Below are 19,557 nucleotides of genomic sequence, written 5' to 3' on the forward strand. Positions count from 1 at the left end.
TATCCTCATAATATTAATTAAATTGGTTTTAAGAGCACATTCTTTACGTAATTCTGCAAACAATGCGAGGTATTCACAACGGAACAATTTCTGCACAAATCGTAATTTAATGATTTCAGTGGCGTAACGTGACACTTATTGTAGTGGAATTATGGTAAAATAGCTCGGAAAACGGAACTAGTTTAACTTCAATCTGTGTCTCACCTATCACTATTGTTAATTTAATACGTAACTGCTTTAAAGACGTTTCCAAAAAAGGAATATTTCGTTATAAATACCACTCTTATTTTCCCTTAAACCCATAAAAATTATACGTTCCCAAAGAACGGTTATTTAATATCTTTTTAATCGTTTGAGTAATTTTGATTCAGCATTGTAATCTGTAAGTATATATTTCTTCAGACGAAAATTACATACACATTAAAACCGTTTGAATTAAATACTTACCTAAATAAAAAAAAAGTATAAACACGAAAATTAAAATCTTTACTTTATTCGAAAGAAAATCTAATCAGTAATGTTAATGTTAATCATTATATGAAATATTGTACGAAACAGGCAACTCCTTGTATAACCAGATACGTCGTGCGTTTATAACCGAGTACGCGGAGCTATTTGTGTACAAGCCTCTTTAGCTCAGTGGCAGAGCACTGGTCTTGTAAACCAGGGGTCGTGAGTTCAATCCTCACAGGAGGCAAGCAAGGTTGATATTTGCGACCTAACTTTTTTTTCACAATATTGTTACTTTTACACTAAAACAACAATATTGCTGTTATATTTTTGCATTAATAAGTAACATATTTATTTTTATTTCAGGTGTTATGTATATATCCAGATCTAGTCGCACCTTGGCCGATAGCTGGAGTCGCTTTATGGCTGGGTTTAGTTCAGGATCTTTTAATTCCTATAGGACTCAGTATAGTCGATTCACGATTTTGTAAATGGGTGTCTAACGTTTACAAGTGTTCGAAAAAGCGAGGAAGCGATAAGTTGCCACACGGTAAGGATTTTTATCTTGGCGTATTTAAATATTTGTTTCAGGATTAACAAAGTGTTGTGTGTTTGTTGGCTGATACACCTATAATTGCGCTTCGTTTAACATTACAAATATACAGTATGTCTTGATGATTTGCGATACCTACTTTTAACACCCATGTCTTGTGCCATGTTATAATTATGTGGAAGGCATAAATCACACGACTTATTATTGAAATTAGCTATCTGTTATAACAATACACAGCGAGTTAATATAAATACAATTAAAGGTGGTCATAAATCGCGCGTGATTACAATAGTGACTGTACTGTGAACGTTAAATCAATAAATTAATGAACCTTTCAGAATTTTCAGCACGTGTACAGTTGGTTGCATGCATTACGTGTCACTGTTGTGGCATTTGGATTATTTTATTTTGAACCAACACACGGCAGGTTTACACGAAGTACAATTAAATTTCTTACGATAATTTGGCCATTGCGTGACTGACATTGATGATTTTAGAAAATATTTATGTGTACAGAGAACGTCGACTGCAGATAGAAAAAATAAATTAAACATTTTAAACATGTGGACAATGACTGAACCGTTAATTTAGGCTCGTAAACACATCTTGACTTTACCTTCACAACAATCTTAGGAATATTTAAGCTTAAATTGTCTAAAGTACGAACAAGTATTATCATTATTGGGAGTAGATATTTTCAGAAATGTGGTAGAATGAATTTATATATATATATATATATTTTTTAACCAAGTTACTTCCATATAATAACACGTTTTTGAATAGAATGATGTCATGAGTTTTTTGAAGGAAACAATAAATATATATTCATTTTTCTGGAAAGTCAAAAGTGTATCATTTTTTCACTAGTTTGTCCTAGCTATTTGTAAAATGTAGTTTTATTTCATTTGAACTTCCATATATTTTCTAGAGTATGAAACAATAGGTCTCTCGTTTTTTTTTTATCATAGACCGGGTGTCCCAGCGTGCAATTTTTTTTTTTAATATAAAAGGGTAGCATTTTTCAATACATTGAATAGTGCCCTTTTTTGTCTTTTGAACAATATACCACATGATACGATGTTATTTACTTGAATGTTTTAAAACGTCCTTAAAATACAAAAAAAAAAAAATTAAAACGATCATATGCAACTAGTATTTTAATAAAATAAAATTTTAAAGCAAAATAAAACGATATAAAAACAATAGCTCTAAGTTTCTTAGAGGTTGCTGATACACCCTATCTTTTAAATGGTCCCCCAAAAAAAAAAATCGAGAGATGTTAGATCTGGAGATCTGGCAGGTCACCGAATTGCTCAATTTTTGCCAATCCATCTTTGAGGATATTCTCAGTAAATAAGTTAGTATCATTGCTAACTTTTCTGCATTGCAAACATTTTTCGTTTTCCATTTTTTGACACTACAATACTTCATTTATTTTAATCTAGAAGTGACAAGCCAGAACACGAAAATAAGAAGACACGTTGCTTGAGAAATCATTTATAGTACTACAGACTGTACTCTTTTAGATTTATAAAAAAAAGTTGATATCATTTCCTGTGAAAGTGAAGCCAATTCGATGCCAATAGGCTACTCATTTAATAGATTGTATTGCTTATATTGAATATGCCCAAGTAAAAGTTTTTATGTTTTAAAATAATTGAGATATTTGAGTGGAACAGGTATGTTGGGACACCCGGTATCTGTATGACAGGAATATCGTGTAGATGGTAAAGCGCTAATTAAAATTTGTCTGATTATCCCTACCAACAATGTGATGACGTCATCTCAAAATTTTACATAATACTTCTTTTTTAAATTTTGTAAATTAACATACTCTTGCACTTGTGGTTTATGAATAAGTCTTGAGTTTTTACCCTAGACATCCAGATTTTTAGAAAACTGCAAGATTTCAGAACATTCGATTTTGTAGTTTCAAATGTGTTAAGGTTATCATAAACGTGATAAATCATTAATCAAAATGTATCTGTTTGTCCCCCCCCCTTCAATTGAAGACATTTCAAAATTTTGAAATTTTGCCTGGTAAATCTTTAAATTTGTAAAATACCATACTGCTGTACTTGTGGTTTATGGATCCGTCTAGGCTAAAAGGTCTAGAGTAGTGTAGGCTTTGGAAATGTTTAATTTCTTTGATTAAACCGAAAATTAAACTGAAGATGCCAGTTCATTCTTGCTCCGAATTGCAGACCACTTTGAATTTTGCAAATAAATTTCATTTGACAAGTTTAGATTTTAATTTATGAAGTTTAATCAAAGAAATGAAAAACATTTCCATAGTCTATCCTAATCTCAAACCTTTTGATCACTTGATTAATATAAGAGGAACATTGTGATCGTCTAAAAGAAAGCAACGTCGAACCTACGTTGTGTTTTTTTTGTGGCGGAATGCGTTCAGATGCAAGTGGTGGACTCTAAGGTTGGAAAAGTACCGCTAAATGGAACACAAAATATATGGAGGACACAAAATCATTTATTCCTCTACTGACAAAAAAAAAGAAAAAAAAAACCTGCGACTAAGGTGTGCCGATTGAAGACACCTCCTAATGCTTAGCTACAAAAAAAAACTTGTCTAACTTTGAATGGAATCCAATTAAACGTTCTGAATCAATACAAATTGAATATCACAAATTTAGTAAAAACAAAAAAAAATCAAATACACAAGTTATTACGGGCGCGTGGCAGCAATTTTAAAATTATGGTAGTCAACAAGAGAACAAAACTTTAATAAAAACTGTATGCAGCGACAGCGACACCAGAGCGTTATAAGAGAGTGGCGGTCGAAATATTTCAATTTCAATGTAGATCACAGCAACATTACCCATAAGGGGCGTTGTAGCAAGAGCAGAGTTTGGGGCTCCTGGTCGTGGCTGTTCTCCCTCCACGACGGTGATTCTATTCTATCAGCAAACAGAACCCCTCCATTACGAACATGCCGTACGAGCAGGCCGTTGCGATCACAAACTCGTGGTTGGCTATTGGGCCCAACCGACAACGTCACGTCATCCCGACCGGCCCTGACGTCTATTCTAGGCATGCATCTTTTGTGCAGATGGCGCGACCGCCAGCTCAACAAGGAACCGCGCACTCTGTTTTTGGCACGTGTTATTGTGTCATTTACCTCAATTCCATTTAAATGTTCAATTTCTATACCTCTGAAATACACTCTCATGAAATTTTAAACAGCAAAGAATGCTTATCTTGGACATCAAACAATTTATATGACTGAAACATTAATCAACAAAATATTTACACAAAAAAAATAGCAAAGATTTATAAAAACAAAAGAGATCTGGTGTGAAATAAAACTTGTGCAGACAGAAATATTACGTGAGGTTAGGAATTGCGGAGCATGAAAATTTACGTTCAATTTAAATTATGCAGCAAAGAAAATTACTCAGGCTAAAATTGCGAGATAGAAAAAAATTGCATGAGGTGAAAAATTGCAAAGCTAACAAAATTACATGAGTTTAATATTTGCCACATTTTATCAACGATTCAAACAAGAATTTACCTGATGTTAAATTATGCCACACTTTATCAACGATTCAAGCAAAGAATTTACCTGAAGTTAAATTATGCCACTATCCAAGTCATCGGTTACTTACAACAATTAGCTTTGAGAGTTTATATCGTGGATGTCCCCAGCTTATCCCAAACAAACACATGGTAAATAAAGACAAAATGCTTCTCAGTGGTTTAATTTCCAACGTCCCGAGGAAATATACCTCGATGATGTGATTATGATAACGATGAAAACGACGGGAAAAATTTTAACCCCTCCGTACCTCAGTCCATGACATTATAAATTCTACCGCACTTTCACGGTCCTATTTCCCAGAGTGGGACAACGTTAGGTTGATTTAACTGTCATAAATGAACTATTAGCAATGTTATGTGAGGAATTAAGAAGCATTATAATGTAACACTTAAGTATAAGCATCCAGAAACCTTATTCATAATTTGATAAACAAAGAATAAGTCCTGACTAAGTGAATTTCATAAAATCTCCTAGCAAGTGCTTCATCTAAACAAACTTCTGACTTTTAAATTGTGTTAGAACGAGTTAACGATTAAAATCCTAACATGAACTGTGAATTTACAAACAACAAAACAAATTTACACCATGTGTTAGCGTCGGTCGAAAATTCGCATATTTCCGCTTGGAAAACCGAAAGAATTAGCTACGCGTGTTGGGGAAACTGTGGCATTGTCGTCGTTACGATTAATTTTCGTTAAATAAAGGCTCTCCGTTTTTTATTAACTACTAAACCAACTAAACTTAACATAGCTTCCTTACCGCGTGTTTTCACTCACCAAAAACAAACCAACAGTGACGGGCCACCTACCCTCAACTAAACAAGTAAACTTCACAACCAACCCTCTCACCAGATACTCACAAATTCCCCTAGGAGAGCTACCAACTACCAAAAAAGCACTAAACTTGCACATGGTTGCCTATGTTTAACGATTTCCTTGTTTGAATTTTTTTTTCGAATTCAAAATTATTCAAATGCGATTTCGCGCCGCTGTTTTTTTTTTCAGCGCGAAATTTTAATTCAAATCTGGTCACCACACTATTGAAGCCCAATTTTGTTCAATTGTACTCCAGGGGCGAGGCAAGTTTTATTTAAATATATAACTTTAGACCAATTGTGTTATCACACTATGTACAATTGTACAATTTTTTAATTAAGTACTCCTATATTCTGTAACACACATGAACATCAACATATCCGCCCAAAAATATTTGTATAGCTAGTATATCGATATGTATATTAGGAGTATCATATGTAAGTGGTTAAACGTTAACCAAAATTTGGCTAATCATCCCTACCAACAATTTGACCTTATCTCAAAGAAATCTATTTTAAAATAATTTAACTGTTATACTCGTACAAGAATATACTCCTATACTTGTAATGTATGAATCCGCTTTTAATTTTTCCCTAAACCTTAAAATTTTCGCAAAGAATGAACACAGTATAATAGCCCCTTAATTAAATTTTTTTAGCTTTTGTGCTATGACTAGTATTATCTATGTTGATGACGTCATCACATTTTTTATTAGTCAAATTAAAAACGAGTCACACCATTTTCTCGAAAATCTAAGAATACACACGTCTTTATTTAAAAATGATAAAATAAAAATTATAATGTTCAGAACATTTTGTCCAATTGTAGTTTAATTAATAATTTTAGTCATGTGTTCTGAGGAGACAAAATCATTCAAATCAAATTAATTTCTACGTGTATGTTCCATATATAAACATAAACACTCGAACTGTTAATAGTGCTGAGAGGAAATTTTTTCCTCTTGGTTATCTGCTTCAAATATATTTTACATTGTCCTTACTTAGGAGCGCAAATTCTTGGCACAGGGACTGTGGAGGTGTTATTTATGCCGCTAGTTTTTACTTTATAGACGTTATCACAATATAAAGACAAAAGTTCCAAAATAAAATTTTATGATTTTTTAAAGAAGCGGGATTTGTAGGATTATACTTCAAGGACGAGGGATATTCTGTCGAAATAACCTTAGACCAGTTTTTCTGAATGAGTTTAAAAGAAACTTGGAGGTTCCTAGTTTTTCTTTTTGAAAGAGATTAACGACCTGGACGGCTTTTGGTGTTTACTTTATGAAAAAATTTGCGAGAATTTTGGAGACCCCTACTGTTTGTCTATCTTCTATTTTCTATCTATTTATCTAAAATAATCTTGAGGTTTCCTGGTGTTTTGTTATACAACTAATTGTGTTAGTAACATTATCGGTATTATGTTAATGTTAATATATTTGTATTATGTATTATTGATAAAATATGATTTCTCAATTCATCCATTTTAACCTAGCATATCTAGATTTTTGAAAAAGTTCAAAACTGTACAATATAAAACTTCACAATTTATTCTCTTAGATTTATCATTAGATGAAATATACACTTCTTTATTGAGTTTTCGATTTACCTCAATTTCGTTGTATTACGACTGCTAATTCCCATCATACCAATGAAACTATATCAATTCACACAATCATAATAATTACTTTAATGGTTGCAGTTGGCTTAGATGGGAAATTCCGTCCCTTCAGCAGCCCCCCACAAAGCCTTGAAGTTGCGCAACACCACCAAACCAGACCACTTCAAACAATGGAGCATCGATTCCCCATCACTAACGGCTCTCTATATACAAGCATAGATGGAAGGTTACCAGTCATCCACAACTACAGACGCCATAAAGACTCACGTGGTTGTAAATTGATAGCAACAAAACGAAAAATGTCTAATCCATATATTTCCAGCTTTGAAACAACACAACGACCCAATGCACGTTCGTCGCCAAGAGTTTTTCGACCACTCGTTTCAACCCCCTCCACCTCCGCAACAAGAAGGGTACAGTTGTAGAAGCTGCGAGGCAGACCTTTGCCCAAGTCATTCAAATTTGCATCACTTGAGTCCCCATTACATAAACAAGCAGCTTAATTTAATGCACCACAGCAATCTTCTACTTAATAAGAATCCACTATTGGTCAAAAGGACCAGTCTGAGTCAGGAAAGCTTGAGGTACCTTCCGGAAAACCAGGGGTATCAACAAGATCAACTGCATAACCCTATCATCAAAAATTCCAGGAATTTAGTGAGGTTGAACAAAATGAGGCTGTGTAAGAGCGAAGATAGTCTGAATGACGTCGGTAAAGAGTTGCAGAACTTTAAAAAAAATCCGGAAGTCTTTCAAAAAGCGAGGAATAAAGACGTGAATGAGCAGATTTTGGATTACTCCAGTTCGGACGAGGAATACTTGACAGACAATAACAACGAACGACAAAATTTCGATACTTTGAGCTCGAGGAGCTCGTATTCGATAACGACGGAAGCCAACTGTGATTTTGAGTTCTTTCAGAGTAAGGAGACTAGAAATCAGACGAATAATAATTTTTGTGAAAATAGGGTACCGATGTCGACTTTTAAAACGACAGATCAGTTTGATAGAAATAGTAGACCTAGTTCGAAACGGTCCCTTGATAATGTTGTCCAGATTTTTGTCAAAGACAATGATTTTGCTAATCATGGTAAAATCCAAAGGTCTAATTCTTACATGACGCTTGAAGATAGAAATAAAAAGAGGAATAAGAAGTTGTTGAGATCTAACTCGAAACTGTCAGACTGTACTCATAATATTCGACAAAAAATCAAGTCTGTTGAATATTTGCCAAATTCTAACGCTAGTACTGTTTTTATAGAAGATGTATTTTATTTTAATTATCCCAATCAGAGAAATCGTGGAGAAGTAAGGAATTACGTCGGAAGTGTACCTGATTTAAAAAAAGTGTTTATTTCTGAGTATATATGAAGTATTTATTGTACTGAGTTTTTAATTTGTAAATAGTAACTCATGTGATTACATTATGTGTATATAGATAATGATGATCAATAATAAGTACCTACTGTATCTTGTAAATATTTAGACTAATAAGGACCTTACCATGTACATATCTTTGTCTAAAAAAATCTGTTAACGTATTCATTAATAAATAGGACAATATTACGTATTACTGAAGGGAATTTATCATAATTAATGTGTAATTTAATATCGATGGCAAACCTGGCGAGCGACCAAGATATAATAGATTTGATATCAGCCGTACAAGCAATAAAAAGTAGTGGGACAAGCACAGAGCCCTGATGTACCCCACTATTCGCTATTAATCCACTCCAGTCGTTATACTAGTATCCCTGGGAACTGATCTATCCGATCCGGAGAACCAGTAATTCTAGCTGGTCTAAAATGACAGCTCCCTGTCGAGTTTGTCGAAATGACATTACTGATACATTACTGATACATTACTGACTATTATTTGCAGTGGTAGGTATCTGGAAACAGCAGTTTCGTACAAAGTCTGCTAATCGTACTGCTGGAGTGATAAAAAACATACTAAATACTCAAGGTTTATACTGGAAATGTACCGAATGTTATAAAAACTGTTTTTCTATTGATTACACCGGACTCTTAAAGGAAAAAAGCATTCTCAGTTGTTAGGTAATTTAAACGGCGTATTTGAAGCCCTGAAAACTAAACTTATAAAAGTTGCAACAAAAATTCTGAAGTATTTAAATAAATTAAGAAATAGTTTGTAAAGAATTACTTACTCTTGAAAAACATAGGTCACCTGGGTCTGACAATATCTCCGCTTTCTTCCTTAAACATTCGCTACACAACTTTCTAAACCTTTAGCACATAATATTGTGTCTCAGTCAACAAATTAAGAAAAACTGGGGGTATTTAAATGTGTAGGTGAAGTCGTGAAATTACCCCAAATCAAACTTTTTCTCTTTCTATCTTATGCACTTTGTGTGAAACAAAAAATCATCAAATTTTGTGTATGGCGTAGAGTTTTATGTCAAATTTGGAAATTTGTCATTTGTCCCAGTCAAAAATGAAACGATTTAAAGACCAAGCAAAACAAATAATTTTAAATGTGTTAGAATATCTTGATAAAAACCAAGATGTTTTGGAATTTAAGAAAAAAAGGAAGACAGAACTGGCCGCAGAAATAGTGAAAATTTCGGAAATACCTGTGTATAGGCTACAAAAAAGTCCAGGTTTAAGTAACTTTGAATACAAAAAAAAAATATCTTCTAGAAATAGTCACATAAAGAAAGTGAATCCTGTAGATTTAATGTTAATACGAGAGATTATCCAGAAAATGGTTGTTTCTAATGAATACATTACTATTAACTTGCTACACGATCGAGTAATGGAAGAGATTTCCGATTCTAACGCTGGTCCTAGATCGTTAACCAATTGGATAAAGAAAATTGGTTTCAAATTTAAGAAATATAGTAACAGATTATTTTTGATAGACCGGTCTTCAGTTGAATTGAAAAGGACAAAATTTTTATGTGAATACCACCAACACAAAGAAAGAAAATTATATGAACCTTTTTCTTGATGAAACGTGGGTATTTGGTAAGGGTAGCTATGCAAAAAGACATGGCAAGACGGTTCAGCAAAACCCTGTTTTTGCAAAAACTGGTAAAGGATGCAGATACATTGTGGTTCACGCTGGAAATAAATACGGTTTTATTGAAGGAGCCTCTTTAATTTTTAAAGGTAATAGCAAATCTGGACAATATCATGATAACATGAACCAGGAAAAATTTTTCAAAATGGTTTAAAGAACAGTTGATACCAAGTTTGCAGGAACGTTGTCTTATTGTGATAGATAACGCAAGTTATCATAGTAGAGTTGAGGTGTCAATTTAGTCTTCATAGGTATTCATATATTGTAATTAAACTTTAGTTTATCTGTAGGAAGAAATTCCTTCAAAAAGTTGGACAAAGGCAAACATATTTAAATGGAAATGGGATTGATTATCCATCCAGGCCCATGAAATACCAAATCTGGGGAATATTGGCTAACAAACAACCCCAAAAACGTTCTCATTTAGATTTATACGCCCAACATCATGGGCATTGGGTAATGAGGCTGTCACCTTACCACAGTCATTTGAACCCTATTGAAATGGCATGGTCAGAGCTTAATAGAAATTATGATAAGATCATTCCAAGAACCAGTTCTTCCCTTAATGATGTTTGTGCAACTTGGCAAAATGTGACTGATCAAATTCCGGCTGTGCATTGGGACAATTACATTAAACATACCTACTGATAAAATAATTAATTGTGGTTGGGAAAATGAAAAAATTTTAGATATTTCGGAACAGAATGAGATTATTACTAATATTAATTCGGATGATAGTGAGAGTGGAAGCGAGGATGATAACAGTAGCCTTGAAGATTTAGATGTCGATATGTTATAACTTGAAACTTTCTTATTAAAGTTTCCGTTTTTTCGTTTTTTAATGAAGTTTAATTAATTCAGTAATGAAATAGTCCAGTTTATCAAAAAGAAAAGTCAAAATTTACCATTTTCTTTAGTTGATGGGTTTCACATAATCATATAATAGCAGAATTTAAGAGGTTTTGATAGTGTACTGCATGTATTCGTTCAAAATAAAGTTGTTGTATGAAATATAACAATTGGAAACAGAGAACGTACGCTACTAATTAATGAGTCTTCCAACTCACAATTAAGTTTACAAAAAATGTCTCTTATTGACTTTCCTTTTTTAGTACCTGTACCTTTTAATAATTGAAAATTTGAAATTTAGATTTATCCATAGCAAATGTTACATTCTAAGTGCTTTTGACTAGAGGTATTTCCACAATTATATAGAAAATTTTATTTGCAATGAAAAAATGAAAAACACTTCAATTAAAGAAACATACAGAATTAAGCTTCTAACTTAATACCTTAAGACAGCTAAACATTAATACCCGTAAATCCAAAACATACCAAGGTCTAATTTGACCATTTTCCAATAAGACCAAAAATAAATTTAATCTAACCCATTCCAAACTTATTGTTCTCCCTAATCCTTACATTATTTAGTACAATCAACTTCTATTCATTCAAATATGTAAACAAAAAAAAAAAAAAACAAAACAAAACGATAAACATTGTCACCCAAAACTAACTGATACAATTTTTGTAAACTATTGTACGAGTATACAGCGTGTTACAAAAAAAGTACATTAATTTTAACTGGTAATAGAATTAATCCGAAGCAATTAAATTTGTAAATAACATTTTGTCGTAAACCCTTCCGTAATTGAGTTAAAATTAGTCAAAGATTTAATGCAAATTCACCTACCCGCCCATGGCTAACAAGGCAGTTTCTTGTGGAGAGGGATAAGAAATGAACACAACACGGAACAAAAAATGTAAACATTTGAATGCAAGGCTGTAATAGGTAATGAAGACCTACCTTGAAATCGCCAAAAACTTCATAATAAATGTTCAAAGTGGCCACCATTATTGTCTAGACAACACTGGACACGGCGACGAAAAAAAAATGTTTGTAACATAATTTAATTGTTTCGAATTGTTTCAGCAGCATGTATCACTCGTTCCCGCAAAATTTCAAGAATATCAAAATTCTTTGTGCTTGCACTGCATTTCCCTGGGCTTTTCCATACACTTGCACCATGTCCGTGTATTCACTGTGACAAAAAAATTGGTTTTTGAAAAAATGCCAAATAGAAAAATGTTTTCTGTTGACGAGTTCTATATTACTTTTTTCTGTAACACGTTCTATAATTTGCTTTGTTAATTAAGACAAGTAATAAAAATATTTAAATAAATATATAAAAAACTTCTTTTTCCTACATTGTTAATTTGAAAAATGGTTTTACAAAAAGTGCTCGTATATGTTTTCATTTGCCGAGAGATCATTTTCAAAGGACATTTATAATAAAAATATGCTAGTCTTGGGCATAAAAAATGTACTCTAATAAATTATTAAAGTACATAAAAATGTAGAAACAAATTCTATTTATTTCAGAGGGATTTCTTTCGTTTTGAATCAGTTATTTCTGGGTAATAAGGCCCCAAAGTAAAATCTGCCAAGTTTATCTACCATATTTTTACATACTTCTTCGTCTTTATAAGTTTATTCTATACTTATTGTTTTGGGTGTCCAACTGTCCACACAACAAAATAAACTTGTGAAATACCCGTAACAAGCATTTGTCCGCGGATTTGAAAGTAGTAATCGTGATTTTTTTAAGTTTCAGTTCTCTACCTATCAATGTACAAAATTTTATTTTTTTTTTTTCTAACCGCTTCTTCGGGAGACAAATGAGACAAATCTTATTGATTTTCAAGGGCTTTTAATTTCGACTAATGCACTCCTATCCTCTAGAACCCTGTCTGGACTAGCAGCCAAATAAAGAAATTGTGTTGAAATAAACAAACCACACAGTTCAGATTTTATACATATTTTTATCTATTTCAAAACACTTGACAGCTTTTTCCTAACTTTGTTGTCCATAGTATGTATGTATGAATATTACCTCTAAATGTACTGCACACCAGAGACTCCACAGTTTTAGATGTTGCTGAAGTCGGTCTAAGTTTGTAAATACCTCCAAAATTTGAAGCCGTAACCCTAATTTCTTTTTTCTTTTGCCCAAGTGTTACAGTGTGTCTATTTCAATTTGGTCTAAATTCAAAGATATTTTTTCAAAAAAACCTCTTTGGCTATAAGAAATGTTTCCACATCCATGTCAGGATTATCTAAAATACACTGCCAGCCCAAAAAACCAGACACTTGAATTTTTTATGATTACTTGCAATTGGTCAACTTTTGTAAAAAATGTTCCAAAAGGTAAAGCATGAATGTATTCTTTAACAGAAACCATAACTTTATTCTAAAACATGCGGAAACAGAAAAAAGTTAGAACACTAAACATTACTGTAAAGTTACAAATATTCAAGTATCCGGGTTTTTTTGTCTGGCAGTATATTTAAACCACAATCGCAGTCGGGACCAGCGTACGTACATTTTTACGACATATTTTTTACGAATACCTTGTCTAAGACGAGCTTGTTTCACAGACGAACAATATTTTTTTGTTAGTAACCCAGAGCCGTTTTTTGTTAATTTTTTATCACAGCGCGGCAAGTAGATTTAAGGAAGAATTGCTGGTTGCGTTTAAGGCAACAAATGGCGCCCAATTCAAACTTATCTGTCGTCTAGCGTTCCCCCTTAAACCTGGTTGGACAAAACATATTTAAAACGCATTTTTTAGCTGTGGAATTTCGATTATTGTTAATCGTTTACAGTAAAATATGGTAACTGTGATTCGTGACCTATTATAGCATTGTTATTTATTACACATACAATTTACCAAAACATATCAATCTTTTTTATTTCTTACAGAGTAATAAGAAGGTAATTCCGATACCTTGTCCACAATCGATGGATCTTTCGGAAACAAAAACAAATGCCATTCAATTCTTCAATCGAAAGGTTCTTGTTCACACTAATGTAAAAATATTAGAAGTTAGACAATTGGCCTCTAGTACTAAATCCTGTGGATAAACAATGTAAAAGAATATACAATAAAGTTTTATGACGAGAATAATTTTAAAACCTCGTTGTATATATGTTCTAATTGTCGTCCACCAACTTTTTGTATAACTGACAAAATTAATAATCTAAAGATTTAATGGCCCTCGGAGGTATACAAGGTGTTACAGAAAAAAGTACATTAACTTTAACCACGAACAGAACTCAACAGAAAACATTTTTCTATTTGGCATTTTTTCAAAAACGAGTTTTTTAGTCACAGTTTTACCCCCCCCATTATTTAACGAGCCGACCATGCATTTCTTTAATTGTTAACCGTGCATCAAGTGGAAAGTGTTTGTTTTTACCCAATTTTTTGGCGAGTTGGCTAGCGATAACGTTTGATCAGCTTCCAAACAGTTAGTTGCTTTTTGGCCTTCCTTTGCGTTGTTTTCATTTTTCGTTGTGTGAAGTATATTGTCTCTATTATGCCCCCCTATTCGAACAGTGAATACACGGACATGGTGTTAGTGTATGGAGAAACTCAGGGAAATGCAGCCCAAGCACAAATAATTTTGATGCTCTTGAAATTTTGCGGGAACGAGTGATATTACGAGTAGATAAATATTTCACAATATTAAGTAACGAGTCAGCATGTATGTCACAATTAATGGAGATAGAATTAAATAGCTCAGTCATAAGCACAATTGCATGGAGACGTACCCATGATATTAGTTCTACAATATGGTGCATAGAAAGTTACTTGTTGACGAGATCTATTACGTGGAACTACATAAGCAAGTTTGGATAAAAGAAATGGACAATCTATATTATTAGATAGTAATTTGAACAAGAATGTTATGACTAAAATATTCCTCCGGGTAAGTAAGGATTTAAAGTTGAATCTAGTCAACAACAATGTATGGTCATATCCTCTTGCGGGGTACACACCTTCTATGCTAAAACATAAAAATTTCAGAAATTTTCGTTGAACTGCTTCGAGGCTGTTAATATATCGATTAAACATGGGATATCATATAATTGCCCCGTATTCAAGACGGGATCTAACGAGTGCATAAAAAAGTTGTGTTAATGTTGTTACATTCGTGAAATCTCGACAATTTCTATATATAAATCCAAACATCTTGTACGCTTTTTCGATGACATCAATAATGTGATTATTAAAACTAAATTTGGAGTCAAAAATTATACCTAAGTCCCTAATATTATCTTTGCGTTCTAAACGGCTACCTAGGATATGGTATGAAAACGTGACGGGTACTAGTTTCTTCGTATATGAGACCACTGAGCATTTATCTTCATTAAGAGTCAGCCTATTTTCATGGCACCATTGGACAACTATATCGATGTTGTGCTGTAGTTTTACACAGTCTTGTGGGCAAACAATACGCTGGAATAACTTCAGATCGTCAGCAAATAAATTCTTTTCACTAGTGATGCGATCAGGAAGATCATTGATGAAGAGTAGAAAAAGAAGGGGTTCTAAGTTCGAACTTTGAGGAACCCCTGATGTTGGTGAGAAGGCCTGAGATGAGAAGTTTTGATATTTCACAAACAGTTTAAGCTCGATAAGGTAGGATGAAAATAGGCGACATAACGAGTCGGAAAAACCAAAATCATGTAACTTCTTCAAAAGGATGTAATGGTCGATTTTGTCAAAACGCCTTATTGAAATCAGTGTAAATGGTGTCAACTTGGTCCTGATTGTCGATGGCATCAGCAACATATTGAGAAAATGTAGCTAAATTGGTAATTGTGGACCGTTTCTCAACAAATCCATGCTGGTGTTGGGAAATGAAATATTTAACAGACGCATAAAGTTGTTTATTCAACACCGCCTCAAATATTTTTGCAAAGTTTGGTAAGAGACTAATTGGTCTGTAATCCTTGATGTTAGAGACATCGCCTTTTTTAAATACGGGCACACTACGGACTGCTTCCATTTCTCGGGCATTTCGCATTGTCGAAGAATGATGTTAAATAATTTGCATAATGGTACGGCAAATACGAACGCACAGTCCTTTAATATAAAACTAGCTATCCCGTCTGGTCCTGTCGTGAAAGAATCTTTACACTTTTTTAAAGCTGACAAAACTTCAGTTTCAGAGATGACTGTAACAGACACAAAGAGTTGAGGGATTCGATTGGAAGCTTCGATAGCACTGTGCGGATCAGATCTTATGTAGACACTGCTAAAATATTTACCAAAGGCTTCCACGATGTCAGCTGGAGAAGATAATGTTGTATCTTCGATGCGCATGACGCCAGGTATACGAGTGCAATTCTTCTTTTTTTGAACGAAGCCCCAGAAAGATTTAGGGTCTTTAGAGATGTTCTTTTCTATACTGCCAATGTATTCTTTGTAAGAATTGGAGATTAACGCCTTACAGTGAGAACGATGTGATTTATATAAATTATAGTAATAGGTAGATTTGTGTGTCCTGTATAATCTATGCATTTTAGCCTTAATTCGCAAATTTACTATAATATCACTGTTGAACCAGGCAGGGACCGGTTTGATTTAATGGGTTTTATTTTTGGCACTGATACGTCAAAGATTTGAGTTACTTTGTCGTAAAATTGTGAACAGGCTTTATCTACACTTAAGTTAGAATGTAAAAAGTTCCAATTAGTGTTGCAGATCGTCTGATATAAGCGAGGGCAATCTGCTTTCTTAAAGTTGTATGACTTGGGATTTTTGTTCATTGGAAACTGGTTTGGCAATGCGATAGGTATATAAACTTTTGTCCATAAGCATGGATGGTGGAGATCTTCCTTAACAAGGGCTGAATCTGATGGCTCTACTTTGCAATCAGTGTTAGAGAAAACCAAATCGAGAATGTTATTATGTGCATTGCGAACTTCGTTAAATTGTTTGAGACCGTAAAATTCACTGAAATTTTTTAACACGTTTACTGTTCTGTTTGTTGTGTTTGTAAAGTCACTTGCATTGAAATCACCCAATATCAGTACTTTATTATTACAGAGAACTTCGATTGTGCTTAGAAGATCAAAAAAAGCTTCAAAGTCCTGCGATGATGTTTTTGGTGAGATATATATGTTAAGAACGACCAAGTAATGATGTCCAAGATGTAGTTTAATTCCGACTATGTCAATACTAGGCATTGCATTTTGAATAAAAGAAAGATCCAGTGAGGTTGCCTTATATTTATTTCTTACACTTATGAGTACTCCACCGCTTCTAGTTACTCCCAATGAATGGATATCACGATCTTGTCTAAACACAATAAACTCAGCTGGAAAAATTTCACTATCACTGATATCCTTAGTAAGCCACGTTTCCGTAAGTGCTATAACATCATAGTCTTCCCTTTCGCAAACATTATTACAAAAATTGAGTAACCTTAGATCTTAAACCTCTAACATTTTGATATAAGTAGTGAAGTACAGATTTATTATTGGGTGAATTAATTAGTTTAAAATAGTGGGAATACCGTTGACGTAGCGAATTCTTAAGTTTTGTTCACCATTGGCTGTACGATCGTTGAGTTCTTGTTTCACTTTGTTATAAAATTCGATTTGCTTAGGTGTACGATCAGTAGCCAGGGAGATGTTCTTGTAATCATTATTATTCTTAAGAGATTTAGTATTGCGAAGAAGTTTGTAAACATCGGACTCATCATTTAGACGAACCTTGATAGGCCTTGGTCTAGTGCTTGAAGCATCTGAACGTCCTAGACGATGTACTACCAAATTATTAAACGGCGAAAAATCAGGGTACGCAGACTTAAGGATATTATCAACAGTAGAATTGTCATTATCAGGTCTTTGTGTAGCCGTAAGAGTAGAGGGTTGCTCTAGTACACCGAAGATGATTAGGTTTTGTTTGCGCTTCTGTCTTTTATTGACTTCGTTGACTATTTCTTCAAGCATCAGTGGGTTAGATGAATTAAGATCTGGCTTTTGAGTTGATGCAAAAGATGTTTTTATTTCGGATAATTGTGTTTCGAAGTCTTTAGTCAGTTTTTCTAAGGCGTTTGTGTAATCTAACTGAAGTTTAGAAACTAGGCTCTTAATGTCTTGATGTTTGGTCATATCACTATCGCAAACCTTACATAACATCTTCATCAGCTTGGACCGTACCATTCGAATTGTTTTGATGTCTGTTTTAGTCATATCAGCGCAAGCAGCTTGTAAAAAACCCTTGCAAGCATCACAACTAATTACGCTAGCATCATTCCTACTGCAAGCCGTGTGATAATGAAGACAGAGTGGCATATTGAACCAATATAATGTTAAATGAGTAACGAATGATAATATTAATGATTAGAAAAAATGACGACGAAGCCTTCTGACGTACCTTGCTTCCAAAGGTGTTTTTGGAAAGAAATTTCTGTAAATTCCTATTGTTTAATGCTCATTCCCGCGACGCGGTAGCCACGAGCGAACCGACCGTACTGAAGGCAGTGGCTCCAGGTCGCACTACCTCGTACGGCACCGTCGTGGAAACGAACGTACCAAAATAAATTTTATCGATCAACCAAAAAACGATAACTAAAAAGTAAAATCTTACAAACGGCACTAAACGTTCTAATTTTTCAAAAACTAATAGCTGCACTATTTAGGCTCTAGATGGTTAACACTCATAGTTAAATTTCGATTTAGAAACACGTTTATGGAGCGATTTTAGGTCGATCATACGTTTTGCAGTATGACATTCGCGCTCACGATATAATAATACTGCTTTAACTTCCCGAGCGTAAGGTAATTAATTTATAAAAATTTTTTTTAACTCAATCACGAAAGAAGAAAAATGTTTTTTACAAATTGAATTGCTTTTGATTAGTTCTATTACTAGTTAAAATTAATGTACTTTTTTCTGTAACACGTTATATCTTCATTTGAACTCATTTTCATGAAAATTTCACAGACTCAACACTAATATGGAATATGGCGGAAAATGTTTGACAGATATTGCAAGTATCCGTAACTACATCTGTTCTGGCTACTTGGCAGTTGATTCTTTCGGGGAGCGATCTAAAAAGAAAAATAGGAAAAAAGAATAAACACCATCATTAAGCGATAAAGCCATTGATGTGGTCAGGGAATAAGTGTCCAAAATTGGTAAATACTTGTGGAGGAACTGCATGGGACACATAATTGGGCTTGAAAATTTTAATGTGTGATCAGAGTTTCAAGAATTTATTATTCATGTGATATGACATATGAGGCTAGCGACATTTTTGAAAAACATTTGATAACACTGTAAGTAGCGATTTCGATTAGTGTTTAAGTGATTTATTTAATTTTTGTAGATAAATATTCATCTCTGGATAACACTGTTGTGAGAGACATGTGGGCTTTTTATTGTTGTAATTACACAACGGTAAATATACTATTTCAAAAAAAAGTGCAAACTGACGTCATTACTTTTAACATTAATTACATCTTACAAGAGATTTAGAATCAAGACAGATACAATGCAGTAAGTACGTAGTAATATCTATCGTCATTTTTACTCCAAATAAGAACAAAAAAAGCAGGCCTTAAAATGAAAAAAATTTTACCTGATATGAAAAAGATATCTAATAAGTAGGTATATGTTTGTTTTTTTCTTAATGCTTATTTTGCGGTAATTTTTTATCA

General features: G+C 33.5%; 1 protein-coding gene and 1 non-coding gene across 2 annotated transcripts in view; both read left to right on the forward strand.

The window, feature by feature from the left end:
- The window catches only part of LOC135139096 (uncharacterized), a 72,155-nt gene extending 63,584 nt beyond the window's left edge, over positions 1 to 8,571 (forward strand). The window contains exons 3-5 of the mRNA XM_064069186.1: positions 817 to 1,000; positions 7,076 to 7,264; positions 7,317 to 8,571. Of these exons, the coding sequence (XP_063925256.1) occupies positions 817 to 1,000; positions 7,076 to 7,264; positions 7,317 to 8,365 (1,422 nt within the window). The 3' untranslated portion in view covers positions 8,366 to 8,571. The remainder of the gene's footprint in view (positions 1 to 816; positions 1,001 to 7,075; positions 7,265 to 7,316) is intronic.
- Trnat-ugu (transfer RNA threonine (anticodon UGU)) lies at positions 626 to 697 on the forward strand. Its single transcript has one exon. It is a non-coding gene; the product is annotated as a tRNA-Thr (tRNA).
- Positions 8,572 to 19,557: the final 10,986 nt, after the last annotated feature.

Source organism: Zophobas morio, unplaced genomic scaffold (genome assembly GCF_036711695.1).
Source record: "Zophobas morio isolate AGI-343-1 ecotype UQ-CSIRO unplaced genomic scaffold, CSIRO_AGI_Zmor_V1 ptg000030l, whole genome shotgun sequence".
Taxonomy (NCBI): domain Eukaryota; kingdom Metazoa; phylum Arthropoda; class Insecta; order Coleoptera; family Tenebrionidae; genus Zophobas; species Zophobas morio.